This window comes from Oreochromis aureus, linkage group 23, assembly GCF_013358895.1.
Source record: "Oreochromis aureus strain Israel breed Guangdong linkage group 23, ZZ_aureus, whole genome shotgun sequence".
Taxonomy (NCBI): Eukaryota; Metazoa; Chordata; class Actinopteri; order Cichliformes; family Cichlidae; genus Oreochromis; species Oreochromis aureus.
Window position 1 is genome coordinate 45,999,221 of NC_052963.1, and position 13,715 is coordinate 46,012,935.

The window sequence follows — 13,715 nt, forward strand, 5'->3', positions numbered from 1 at the left end:
GAAGGCTGCAGACGATATTGGCTTAAAAATGAAAATGTTGATTAATTTCCTGTTGATAGATTTATTATTGCAGCTCGAATCTAAATTGCAAAATGTGTGACTTGGTGCACTTGGTCTCTTCTTATGAATCATTTATCTCGTGTGGCAAGTGGAATACTATCTGCACATATAAATTCAGCTCATGATACCAATCATATGCATTCATATTTCAAAATTATCATAGAACGAGTTTTAATATGTACCTGCCAGACAACATCCAAAAGGTAACTGCTTAGCCACAAACAGAAAATATTCAGATTGAAGCTACTATGAGTGTAGAAAAACTTCAAAGCAGCAGCACATGACCAGAAATCTGACACGAGCAGACATCAAGACATATCCAGACTCAGCCAGTTACACTAGACAGCCGTCAGTGGCCGAAGTAAATAAATAGCATAGACGCTAACAAAATAAAAGCATAGAAATAGTCATAGAAACAACAGGCCTTCATGCTAAATTTGCTCTAGTTCAAATGAGTGAGTTTTCTAAACCTTACCAAAGGTTTGTGCTACTCTAAAACACAAGAAATGCCTTGAAGTTAAGGTAGGTTTAAAAGTCTGCACATTTGCCTCTGTTAGTTTGGTAGTTGAGACATCTGCTCGAGACTTCTCGCAGAGTGATCAAGTGCAGTGTTATATTTTGGCCTTTTTGTTTATATTCTTGTTGTGCAAAATGAGTTGGTCTCGTCTTCCTCCCCTCACCCCAACCGACTGGGCGGGTCTCTCCCTGAGCCCGGATCTGTCCGAGGTTTTGTCCTGTTTGATGGCAGCAAAATGTCTTAGGGTCATGTTTACCACTATGTAGTATCGCCTCTTCTTTTAACAACAGTGCACACATGTCTCAGAACTGAGGAGATCAGCTGATGGAATTTTGTGATGCAATGACTTGCTTTTATCGCTTCTTCCCCAGAGAAGCGGCCAGCAACTTCCTGACTGCCTTAAGCCTTCAGAGGAAAAGCCGGAGTCGCCAGCAGTCCCACCAGGTGATGTCTGGAAACATCTGGGCAGCTTTGAGGATAGCTTTATCCATGATGGACCAGCCTGAACTCTTCCAGGCTGCAAATATCGGTGACTTGGATCTTCTCATGCGGGCCTTCAACTTAGACATTTGAGGACTGGGAGGCAGCGATGCGAACATCTGCCCCCTCTTCACTTACTATCTGATTTCTACCCAACAGCCAAAAGTCCAAAGTGCACACATCAGAATGGACTGATGGACGTTAGAGACAACAGTGTGTTTTTATGCACGTCCAAATTAACTACAGTCGTCAAAGCTATTATATTTTTCGCCCAAGTACCTCAGAGCAGTTGTGGGGATAGGTTCTTCCAAGGGTTTGAAGGGACTGCTTTGTGTTGGATTTGCACTGTAATTTGTGATTTCCCTGAAGAGCACAAGGACGGGCAAAGATTGTACGAGCAATGCCTTAGAGAAAACATCAATTAAAAACTGACTCATCCAGCGGAACAGAGCCGAGCCAGCAGAGACGGAGCGACAGGCAGACGGACGGTTGTACGAGCCTGATAGAGCAGACCTCACAGGCCGTTTTCAAAGAAAAGAGAGGAAAAAACGTTTGACTCCTGATTTCTCTCCTGAAGGATGGATTTAGTGACCAAATGACAAAGACTGCACCATATAACCTGGAGCTCCAGACTCTGTTCCTGGCTTATTTTCATCCTCTTTCAATGGGAAAATAATGATACTGCATGAATAAGCATTTTCATAAATGGATTCTTGTTTCAAATTAACATACTTTTAGAAGTTTTCCCTTTGCACTTCAGATAAACAGATATAACTTCCTCAGTCCGAGTGGAATGTGCAAGCCAGGTCTGTAAAGCCTTACTCAAAAGCATGCGACCAACAATATTTATTTATACTATTTTTATGAAAACAGAAAAAACCCACACTAAGCCATTTTCAGACTAGTTTCATTTTCTTTAAATAACTGCTGTCTTTTGAACTTGAAAGCTTTTTGTTTCGCTTGGTTTTTCTCTCCTTTTTTTTGGCTCCTAGCTCCTCTTTGTTCCCTTTAAGCTGACTGCAGAAACACACCGAAAAGCTGGGCAACAGCAATCTATAAAACCTTCATTAGTCTTTTCAAACTTTAGCATATGAAAAAGTTATTCTTAACAAGTCTAAAAATATCTCTTTTTATCTTCTTCTGCTAGTTCCAGGATGGCTTCAGAGGCCCTAACGACTACTGTACACATTATACAATCCTTTTTTATTTTTGCTGACCTGACTCGATTTGTTTTCTGTTGTCTGTATCTGTTAACGCAGTTAGTGGTGTCTTTGCTGCTGCAAGGCTCATGCATTTAATAGTCATAATGCATGATTTAAATATTTACGTAAGCTTGGGCAGAATGCTGCACATGAACGCTGTTTGTTTCGCCACACACTTCAAATCACATCAGGCTGATGTTCAAACCCGAGATGGTTATGCATCTGCAGAAAACATGATTGTATAAATGCAGTGATTCTCCTGCTGCAGGAAGAAAGCTTTTCCTTAGACATACTTTTTAGCTGACAGCTTCACTTGCATCACTGCTGCTAGTTTGAAAGTCACTCTCTGAAGTGAATACCATGTACCTCGCTGTGCAACAGAGTAAATGATAGATAATCTTCTGTACTGCATAGCTCAGCACATTCGGGTGTTTATCAGGCGTGTCCACGGTCTGAGGGTGCTGCAGAAAGTGGTTTTTATTGTCAGCTCCTATGCAAAAGGTCATGTTTTATGTTGCCATTCTGAATTGTTGCTGGTCCCCGTCTGCCTCGGTGGACCGAAAGGAAGCGTCGTTTCAGTGTTTGGAAAGAACGCTATCAGGCAGAACCAGAGACCAGTGCGAGAGCCATTCATCTTCCAAACTGTACAGCCGGGGTGTCACAGTCTGTACAAGAAGAAGTGTTTCATCAAGAAGTCGCCAGAATGAAAACAAGTGTTCTCCCAGGGAGAAAAGTGGTCGATGGCTCTGACAAAAAGAAAAACTGATAGACACATAAAGTGCAGCCTTCTGCTTTTAGAACCAGGGTGCACGGACATGGCGTCTTTGACCTTAGTTGCATCCACCAAATTCACCGCCATGTATCGAGCTTTTCTTTATTCTTTATCGAGCTCCATACATTCTGTCATTGTTGTCACACTAGCTGCATTAATATAATCGAGTCTGTGGCACTGTTGAGATGAAAAAAGATCAGCTGCTCTACTTGCAAGATACTTAAAAAAATGTTGGCACAGACTCTATTTATCACACAACCAGGATAAATAGATCAAAGACTAGACGAGGAGTCCAGTGATACATATGTGCATGCCGCTAACAGTCGGCCTCAGAGGGGAGCTAGCAGCGACTGTGCAAAGGCAATGAGGCCAAAGGAGGGGTGCATGCACAAATGTATTCACTGTGGGAGACTGGACGATGATAAAAGGTTCACGCTGTATCCTTCACTGGAACAAATCAGGTTTACATCCAGGAGTTCATGTTTGATTTGTTTGATTAGCATTAAATTATTGTGGAAGTCAAATTTAAGCATGCGTGTAGCTCCATACATGCCAGCGTGGGTCTGTCTGCCAGTTTGGCCCAGACTGAAAGGGGTGGCGTGAAATTTGCTTCCAGCACGTCCCCCCCCCAAAAAAAAGTGTCACTCGGCCAGCAGAATGGGTTTAACTGCAAAGTTTGCGACAGCGCCATGAACCTGCATCAAGCTACTTTTAGAGCCATTTGGCTGTTAGGATTTTAATATAATAAAGCTTGTGGTTAAATTCAATATGGAAGGTCTGCAATCACTCACCTGCCTGCTTTCTTGGGTGTTCAGCCGTTGTGCTGTCCTTTAGGTCACTGCCACACTTTCACACCCTGTCAGTCGTAATACTCTCGTCAAATCACCTTCTTTGAGCCAATCAGCTTCCACTCTGGTTCAAATCTGTGCTCTTCATCATTCTCCCTTTCAGACTGTCATTTGCACAACCAACCTCGTCCCCATCTCCATTTTCATGTTCACCACCACCAGCGTCTAGACTCCAGGGGGTCCTGTCCTAAATCCTATCACTGCTGGGATAGGTAAGATGGGTCACCAGAGTCTGATCGCCAAATACATTCATTTCTTTGTCTCAACAAATCATGTTCAGTACTTGATCTCTCCTTATTGAACACAGGAGATATCAGTATGTTAGCATTGTCAGAGTGAGTGCTGCATTTCGCTCAAAGCTCCACTTTTAGGCTCACAGAGCAGCTAGCGTGGCACGACGATCCTCCTTCAGTTTTCTTTGCTAAAGGGTTAACCCTACCCTGTAGTCGGTCCCTATCAGGTCACTGAAAGTCGTGCGAGTTGTTCTGTAGGCCAGGAGCTGTTCCACATTTTTACCTTACATGCCTGTTGACAGGGGATTTCTTTAAATCACCCTGCCGTTCTTTGTTCAGCTGAGACACCTGAGTTAGAAAACACACAACACTGCAGTTCCTTCACTCGCGAGGACGGTCACAGAGCACTCGCACAGGAGACACTCATGGACTCGCACTTTGTCACCGTCTGCGTTCTTTATTTATACAAGATTGTTCTGTGTGTGTGTGTGTGTGTATTACAAAGATAACAACGTCACTTAGAGCGGCGGGTTTTTCCCTTTCTACATCTGTATGTTCTTTTAAAAGAGCTGAGGTTTCACTTCTCTACATCTAAATGTTCTCTGAAGACAGGAAGCGGTTAGTAGCTGCACACAAGTTACTAGGTGAAAAGTCACATAGACATGTGCTTAATGATAAAATAAAAAGATACATTTCATATAGCTGATCGCATTATACAATATTCTCTTGACACCTGTCCTCCCAGGTGTTTTACAAAATCAACTCTAGTTGTCTTATGAGGCCCTCGCTCTTTCCCATTTCATTACAGGTTACCACAGGTTCATGTTTTTTAAAGAAATCTTACACTGCTGGGCTACAACCTTCTTCTGCCGTCCACATCATTCCATAGTGCATTGAGATAGGATGCAGTTTTCTTTATTTTGCTGAACCTACTACTGTACCTTCTCAGGTGAACTGACCTAACCTAACGCATGCGCCTGTGCAACAAACTGAGGCTGTTTGCATGTTAGATCCTTTACATTTCTACTTTTTTTTAATGACGTTTTCATTCGTATGCATGACATACATGGAAGTGCTTTCTCTTTCTACCCCAAGTAAATATATCATAAAGTTTCCTTGCAATATTGCTATAATGCACTTTTAAGTTCTCAAACTTTCACAAAACATGATGTATATAGTCAGTATGTAATCTACACAAGATGCTTTTTCTTGCATGGAATGATCAAGTGTGAGAGGCTCAAAGTACTGAGCCTAAGGCACAGCACACTCCAAACGTACTTCAGCTTGAATACTGGCTAATCAACTGGATAATCATAGTTATGCAGAAATGTTATATTTATTACTTCTACAAATTACAAACACGTTTGTAACCATTGCAATGACTCCAACCTATAAAGCTGTCTAGCTGCTATTGCACAACTCTTTAGTGGTGAAAAGTTTTTATGTAGACTTTCACAACCTGCTGTGACCCTTTAACAGCTGTTTTTTATAATTTTTTAATATTTGCAAGAATCACTGCTTCATTAGTTCTGTTTACACTTAAGAAAGAGGGAGAGTAAAAGTGGACAGCCATGAAACAGTTCAAATGTTAAATTCACAGCTTTTACACTGACTTGCTCACCGTGTCTTCTACTGTGGAGACCTTAAGTTTTCAAAGGTGAGTGTTGCGCAGTTTTATGGATTGAAAACAGACCAAATACAATCGTACATGCTCACTGACCACTTTGTTAGGTACACCTGTTCAGCTGCATAGATGCAGATGGTGTGGCAGTCACGCAGTGCAGAGGTGATTCTGAATGTGGTTGTTGGTACCGGAAGGACTAGTGTGACTACTTCAGGGACTGTTGACTTCTGGATCTCTATAGTTTACACAGAGTCGTCTGAAACCAGCAGCAGATGTAGAAGAGCATCTGTGAACATGTAACCACTGCTGTCAGCTAAGAACAGGAAACGGATCACACGGACCATCAAAACTGGAGAGTCGAAACACGTTGTCTGGTCTGATCCTTCTTGATTTCTCCTGTGACATTCGGATGACCGGGTCAGAATTTGGCATAAGCATAAAAACATGGCTGCCTGTGTCAGTGGGTCAGATTGGTAGTGGTGTAATTTTGGTCCCCTTGGTACAAAAATGAGCATCATTTAAACACCACAGCCTACCTGATAATGACAATGCTGACGAATGTTTCCATTCAGCTTCTTGGAGAAAATAAAATTTAACTATATATTGATTTGTGAAAATGTGTGCAGGGGTACTAGCAAGGTGTACCCAATGAACTGTCCATTTAACAATCCTAACGAGGCATTAATTTGTGAAGGCAATCACACGTTTGGCTCCAGCATGTTTCTATTAACTGAAAAAACAAATAAATACCCAGACACACAAATAATTCTTAATTCTAATGAAACAATGATACTGAAATAAAACGGTCAAAATAGAATTTAAAAAAAAGACTCAAAAAGAGGCACATTATTCTTCATTTCACTGGAATAACTTTTTTGTGTATCAATAAGCCACTTTTTATGTGGCTCTGTCCACTTTTATTATCTCTAAAAGATTTGTGCTTTTAAAATGTGGGAACTTGTGCTTAGGATACAAATGATGGCTTCACTGGTTGGGCTCATTAAGGTTGCTGTTGCATATGTACATTTCTTCCTCCACTGCTTCGTTTCAGAGCGTGCACTTTGTTTTCATTTATTTGTGTCACACGTATATGAATAATATATTTTCATGGATGAAATTAGAAATAATGTAATTTGTATACAGCCACTCGTTTATTGAAATACCTACTACAATGCATATTAATCTCCCTGTATAATCACGAGGACAGCATTAGCACCTTTGGAACGTACAATATGAAAGTAATCTTTTAAAATAAAGTGTTGTTATATATTCGACACTCCCGTGTCTTTATTGTTCCGCCTCCTGCCCGACACGATGAAGCCAGGTCTCAACAAATATGTCGTTTATTAAATTATCCAAACATCGTAAGTAAACAGTGCCACTGGTACACTGTACTGCCATGACTCTGTTCACATACACCTAAGCCATATTTGGATACATTACAAAAGTCAGCTTAAAATAATCAGTTCGAGGAGAGCTCTGAAATGAAAACTACAGAATTGGCACAAAAAAAGGCAGAAAGATTAGAAATGGGTCAAGTAGCTTTTTGACATTTAGTTAAATGGAGAAAAAAAAGAGAATAAAGCTCACAAGAGTACAACGGTACAATCTCTCTAGTTCACATGCTGACAGTGAAAAAACCTTTTCTAAATAACAAAATGAACCATTACGTTTCAAACAAGGTAGAGAAGAATGGAAGCGACCGAGCTGGAGGGAAAGCTGAAAGAAGAGGACAGAAAGACAAAGACGGCAACGAGCCGGGACAACGAGCAGAGACGTTTACAGCTACCCATCATTAGGCAAAAGCTTGTCACCCACTCAGCGACGATGAGTGGCACAAACACAAGACTTGCATAGAGATGTTTAGTATTCCCCGATGCATAGACAAACAGTTTATCTGGTAAGAGGCTAATATTTGCTCAGGGAAATCGAGGCACAGTGTTGTTAAAGGGGAGTCATATGGATTTATTATATAAATTACATTTGTGTTTTTTGTCTGTGTCAATGAAAAACGCCCGTAGGAACCATCGTGGTGCTGTTCTGCTTTTCTTTTCTACTCTCTTTGTCAACAGCACGTCTTCCCTTTGAGGACGAGAGCCTAAAATAATTAACTGTAATTCAACGTTTGATAAATTATGATTAATTCAAGCAGAACTCCACCTTCAAATATGCTCCCGGAAGCCGACCGCGCTTTTTGAGATGCAGCAAACAAAACCAGTTTCATGTCGTTTAAAAACCCAAATGTGAATAAAAATAAAGAGATGAAGCCAAGTGTGGAGATACTGACAGTCAAGAGCACAGTGTATAATCCATCCTGTACGTTATGAATCTTACTGAGCAGATAAGTGAGCAAAGCAGGGAGCTGGTGGCTCGACCAGCACCAGGCCCTAAAGAGTGGCCAGCTGTATCATCACAGTCATCTCTGAGCGTTCTGTTTGCAGCGAGCACCACGAGTGTATACATTCAGAGGAGGTACGGGTCACTGTACAGCTGTTCAACAGCAGATTTGGTTATTAGTGCATATTGCTCGAGACAAAAACATTCAAACTTCCATGGCCTGAATAAAAAGGCCAACAATCGTTTTAGCTTCTGGGTTACAGTCCGAATCTGTCAGAGTGATAAAAGAACCAACGTGAGCCAGGTGCGGCCAAGTAACAGTTATGTCGAGTTTGCAGATATTTTGCATTTTGAGCAAAACTTATGTACACAAAAGGTTCACCTACATTACTATGGAACCTCCCTGAACAGGGACGACTGGACAGCCAGGCTGGCCTTAATTAGATCGAATCAAACGAATGTAATCTCCTCGGCAGTGCCGCACTTCAGACATGAGACCTGGTAGTTTGTGATTGGCGAGTACAGTGCAGGTACAGGAAAAAGTCAAAAAAGTGCAACAGGGACAGAAATGACACTAATACCCTGACAGCTCAGCCGGCGCATCAGGGCGTCGAAGGTTCTTCATTAAATGTGACAAGCTTACACGTCGACCTCGAGCATAACCGGGACAAATCTAGTTAAAACCCATTTATCACTCTGAAACTCACGTGGTGACTTCCATGTGTGGAAAACCAAAACCTTTTCATTCTTAGTGAATTATGCTCCACTTCATATTTCTAATGTTTTACATAAAGCACTTGGGATTGCGCTGTTGAACGAGCATCGCGCTCCTCATCTCTTTCCAGTTTCTCAGGATGAAAAACATTCCCGATGCAAAGCCACCTGCAGCACAGGAACTTCTTGTTTGTTGTTGCAGTTTCAGAGCAGGGCTGGCAGTGGAGCACCGCGCTTAACTACACATTTATAAAATGCACCACTTTGGGAAAAAGAAAAAACGGCACAGTGACTGAAGGCAGAGCGGAGAAAGACTGAGATTTGATATGTGGCGTTGCTTCGTGTAAAGAGCACAATCGTAGAAATTGCACACATCCCTCTGTACCAACACTGTAAAGAAATGTTCTTTCTTTCAACACAAACATTGATATATACACATTTAAAGCATAACACTAATACACAAAAAGCACATCGCTTTCCCTTCTGACCAGAGTTCCTGGTTGCTCCAGAACGACATCACAATAAGGTAAGCAGCTGTTCGGAGAGGTTATCCCATCGTTCCCACTGAGGCCGTCACAGCTGTCTGCCAGTCTTCTGGGTCTGTGGGTATTTAAAGGACACGGGCACAGCCACCAGTGGTTTAACTGCTCGACAGTCGATGGTAAAAGTAGATGTAGCCCAAGTCCTTTGGAGGTCTTTCTGACAAACACACTTTGTGGTCGTTGTAGATCACCCACCTGCAGGCGGGAGAAGTACACATTAATTTTACACAAATGCTTTTAAAGTGTTATTTTTCTCAAATTTGAATGAAAAGATTTAATGGGTTCATTATTCTTTTTCTACTCAGTCTAAAGAGAAAACAGGCTCAGTTATGATCCAGCAGCACGCAGCCAGACTGGTGAACTATCGTAGAACTACAAATAATAATAAATCTGTACACAGTCAACGTAACGAGATGAGCGATGAGACATCACAGAGATGTTTCTGTGAAAGGCCTGGATGTCGTCAGCTCTGTAACATGAAACACTGCGTGCAGCTCACCGTCCCTCCTTTTTGATGTGACAAACATAATGTCCAGACATCGTGGACGCTCCCATGTGGCTGATGAAGGCAAAGAGCTCATATCCTTAGAAAAACACGAAGAACAAAGTCAGTGAGTGACAAACTAACGCATATTTACAGAAAACCAATTAAAGGGATAATTATCTAATAAAGTGCTCATTTTCAGTTTTATCTTAAAAACAGGTGATTTATTTAGCATGTGGTGATAAAATGAAGGAGGAATGTAAATTGTTTTTTTGATGCTGCTACACCTTGAAATTCAGTGTCCAGCAGCACGTGGGTGCAGCATGCGTCATAATCAGACCTGACTGGGGCTAAAATGGCCTGTGGACGCTCACAATGTCGAGATTAAATTCAAGGGCAGAGAAGCAGTAGGTTTCTGTTGGAGCGGCTGCAGCTTAAAATAAGCGAAATCGGTCGTGCAGAGTCACTCACGTCCTGGTCCGTCTTTGACTCTGGGGCCCGACGCGTCTCCGTCTGGGGACAGCGTGGAGTCGCTGTGCGAGTTGGCGTTGGAGAAGGCGTTGTCATTGGGCTCTGTGTCAGCCATGTCTGAAAGGGCATCACTCTCCTCCTCCTCCGGGTGGGTGAAGATCCAGTCGAGAGCTCGTTCAAGATTATTGTTCTGTAAAATGCCAAAAGCGGCGCAAACACGGTCAGCTTGCTGACATTCAGAACCAAAAAGGCCGTTAATATCCCAGGAATGCTAATTTACAAAGAATCATAGGGAATCTCTTCTTCTCATGCAGACGTGAAAATGCTCACTAGTAACTGGACCGGTTCTTATACAAAGTGCTTTTCTTAAATCACTTTTACCTCAGTTTTACCGCAGTTTTTTCTAACATTCACACTCCAGTGAATGCGCTGGGAGCAACAACTGTCCAGGCTGGAGCAGCCAGGGATCAAACTACAAACCTTCCAATTAGTGGATGACCTGCTCTACATCCTTAACCTCACCCAGAAATATTTCTGCTTTTCCTGGAAAAATTATTTCCTGAAATGCTCAAATCAACAGTCACAGTAGAAGCAGCAGTACTCATGGGAATAAAACCAGGGCTGATGACTGAATTTTGGGGGGATTTATCAAGCCCCCCCCCCCACAGCTCCAGTGCATCTTGGATAAACTCCTCATAAAAAGCAGTCTCACTTTTAGGAACGTGTTAAATGAACAATTATTTACTAGAAAGGTGACAGGAATCCGTCTCTGCTCTTTTTTCCACAGAGGATGTTTGCGTTTGGTCCAAAATAGAGGTGTGATTCCTGAACGTGTGATTCCCGGGGAATGTCAGGAGCACATCGGGATCAGGAGAGGTTAAGCTGCCTGATGTTGCCGGCCGGGTCACTAAGCTTGAAGGGCAATCTCTTTTTCTTTTTTTTCCTAATTTTGGGCTAATAATGAACCAAGACTTGAGACCGCTTCTTGGTTTCACACCTCCATCCCTCAGGACCAATGTGAGCTTTTTTCCACTTCAACAACACGATGGCAGGCAGCGAGTCGGGCGCACTCACTGATGATAAACAGAGAAGCCTGGAGCGTCTATTTGTGCGTCTGACTAACAGTCTGCTGGGCTATTTTTGCTGAGGGCACACTTTGAAAGATGAGAATCAGAGGCCATTTCAAAACAGGGGAACTGATGGATTTACTGCAACTGTATCATGTTTGACTCATTAAAGAAATAAATCAATACTATGAATGCATTCAAAGTTAACCTTATGTGATGATAAAGTGAGTTGAAGTGTCAGTGAGCTGTGTCTTGCTCCTAAACCTGACAGACCAGCAGGGCTGTTTGTGCTGCTGGGATTACAGCTAAACACATGTAGACATTTCTAATCACTCTGACGACCAATCACATCTGCACTTTGGAAAGTAAACAAGTCGACTTACAAAGCTCGATTTTCATCCTCACACCTGCTCTTTGCCCTCTGTTTAAAATCACCACGCCGCCTTACACCCACTTCACCTCCTGACACTTTAAATTGTTCCATTTGCTTTGTGTTTCTTTTAGGTTTACAGGCTGTATTTTTATGATTGTTACTCATTTTAGTTTCATAATGACTCAATGAATGACTAATTGTCAGAGTTTCTTTCCTCTTGCGTTTCAAACGAACAACATTTGTGGTGCCTGGCGTCCCCGCACCCATCAGAGACACCGAAGCGCGTGGGTGGTTCTTTGTCGTCCGGGTTTCCGTTGCTCGGCTCTGATTTATCTCTATATAAATATGTAAGTATTCTATGTTAAACAGGCTGAGATATAGGCACCACCTTATCGGCTCAGACAGGCTGACCATCGCTGCCCACACAGGCCGTCGGTGTCTCTCGTCTTTAAAATAAATCCCTGCTCTCACCAACTGCAGCAGAAGACCTTGTCAGTCACACAAAATGGTATTTGTAAGACATCTTGGATAATTAACAATAACCAGAATTCTCAGTGAAAATAATTATCTGATGTATTTTAAACATTTTTTTTGTACTAGTGGCTAGAAAAACTCCAGTGGACACAGTGGGCAGAAGACTGACCGTGGCTTTGAGCGCGTGGATGCTGTGAGTGCGGGGGAAGCCCATTGAAGTGAGGATGGCAATGCTCTCCTCGGGGGGTGAGTTGCCCAGCAGGGCGGCGCCCGTGGGGCTGTCACCGGCGGAGGGGCCGGGATCAATCATGGAAGGCAGAGTGAGCGGCTCTGCAAAGTCTGCGAGGAAAAAGAGACAAAGGAAAAAATAATGATGCAGCGTGTTCCCATTTATGTTTAACCTATTTACTGTGCGTTTCTGCTTTAGAGGTCAAAGGTCGCATTTTCTAGAGCCGTTTTCATCTGACAACGCTAATTCAAACTGTAAGGCGATTAAAGCTGATCACAGACGTCCGACGAAAACAAACAAACAGCTTGAGTGTTGTGTCACTAATTGGCACTAAGAATATTTCAAACACAGAAACAGCAAAACCGTCACGGTAGGAAGGCGTGTGGGAGGCACCCCGATACTTATTCTGTAGTGGAAATGACACACACGAATGCACCCTGTGGATTGTTTGTCACAGTCAGGTTTGCTTGGGGGGGTCTGCACACCACTACACAACACGAGTGTTGATCTGTTAAGATGCTTACACCTCTTTAAACGGAAATACGGGCTGGCAACGAACATCAGGAAACACCTGGACCCCACACCGAGGGACTCTCAGCTCTGTGGGGCTGGCAGGGACGGTCCAAACACAACACCCTTCGTGACGAGTCTCCATGTAATTCAGTGAGTATGAAAATGATGTGAATGATATGCTACAACCTTCAGATTCACCAAATCTAAACTAAAGTGAAGACCAATGGGAGATCTGAAACCAAGACTGCAGTGTACACAATCATCAAACACAAAATGAGGGGAAAGAAAGTGTCCGACTCCCTTTCAGAGACTTTTAGAGTCATTTGAGCTGTTCTGGCAGAGTGTGGCCGCTCACCTCACTGACACATTTCCCTTTCATTTGTCACCTGGTTGCACTTTTCTCTTCTTTGTCTCAGGTTTCAAATAAGGTAAATTCATACCTCTGACTGTGGACCTGTAATGTTCCTCTTTCTGAATTCAGACTAAACTTATAATAGTTGTCACAAAAAACCTCAGAAACACCATCTATCCACTATCTGGACGGCATATACTTAACCTCCAATGCCATTACTAGAAATCTCGGGCCATTTCCTGAACGAGAGATCTTCTTTGACTTGCATGTAAATCAGGTCTCTATGAGTACTTTCCTTTAGCTGAAGTACTGAAAAAATGAGGCACCTCCTGACTTAAGTCATGTTGAAAGTCTATCTGCACTATAGGGACAAAAGTTATTGGTCATCCATCAAGCCAAACATCTGTACTTTTGCTTATCCAA

The 13,715-nt window shown here is 42.5% G+C and overlaps 2 protein-coding genes across 5 annotated transcripts in view; one reads left to right on the plus strand and one right to left on the minus strand.

The window, feature by feature from the left end:
* The window catches only part of pex5la (peroxisomal biogenesis factor 5-like a), a 103,437-nt gene extending 101,220 nt beyond the window's left edge, over nucleotides 1–2,217 (plus strand). The window contains 1 exon segment of the mRNA XM_039607085.1: nucleotides 949–2,217. Coding sequence (XP_039463019.1) covers nucleotides 949–1,150 — 202 coding nt within the window. The 3' untranslated portion in view covers nucleotides 1,151–2,217.
* Nucleotides 2,218–7,061: 4,844 nt separating this feature from the next.
* The window catches only part of usp13 (ubiquitin specific peptidase 13), a 39,036-nt gene continuing 32,382 nt past the window's right edge, over nucleotides 7,062–13,715 (minus strand). For all 4 annotated transcript variants that reach the window (XM_039607262.1, XM_039607261.1, XM_039607260.1 and 1 more), the window contains 4 exons: nucleotides 12,368–12,537; nucleotides 10,285–10,474; nucleotides 9,829–9,913; nucleotides 7,062–9,524 (listed from right to left, as the gene is read on the minus strand). In XM_039607262.1, the coding sequence (XP_039463196.1) occupies nucleotides 9,428–9,524; nucleotides 9,829–9,913; nucleotides 10,285–10,474; nucleotides 12,368–12,537 (542 nt within the window). In that variant the 3' untranslated portion in view covers nucleotides 7,062–9,427. The remainder of the gene's footprint in view (nucleotides 9,525–9,828; nucleotides 9,914–10,284; nucleotides 10,475–12,367; nucleotides 12,538–13,715) is intronic.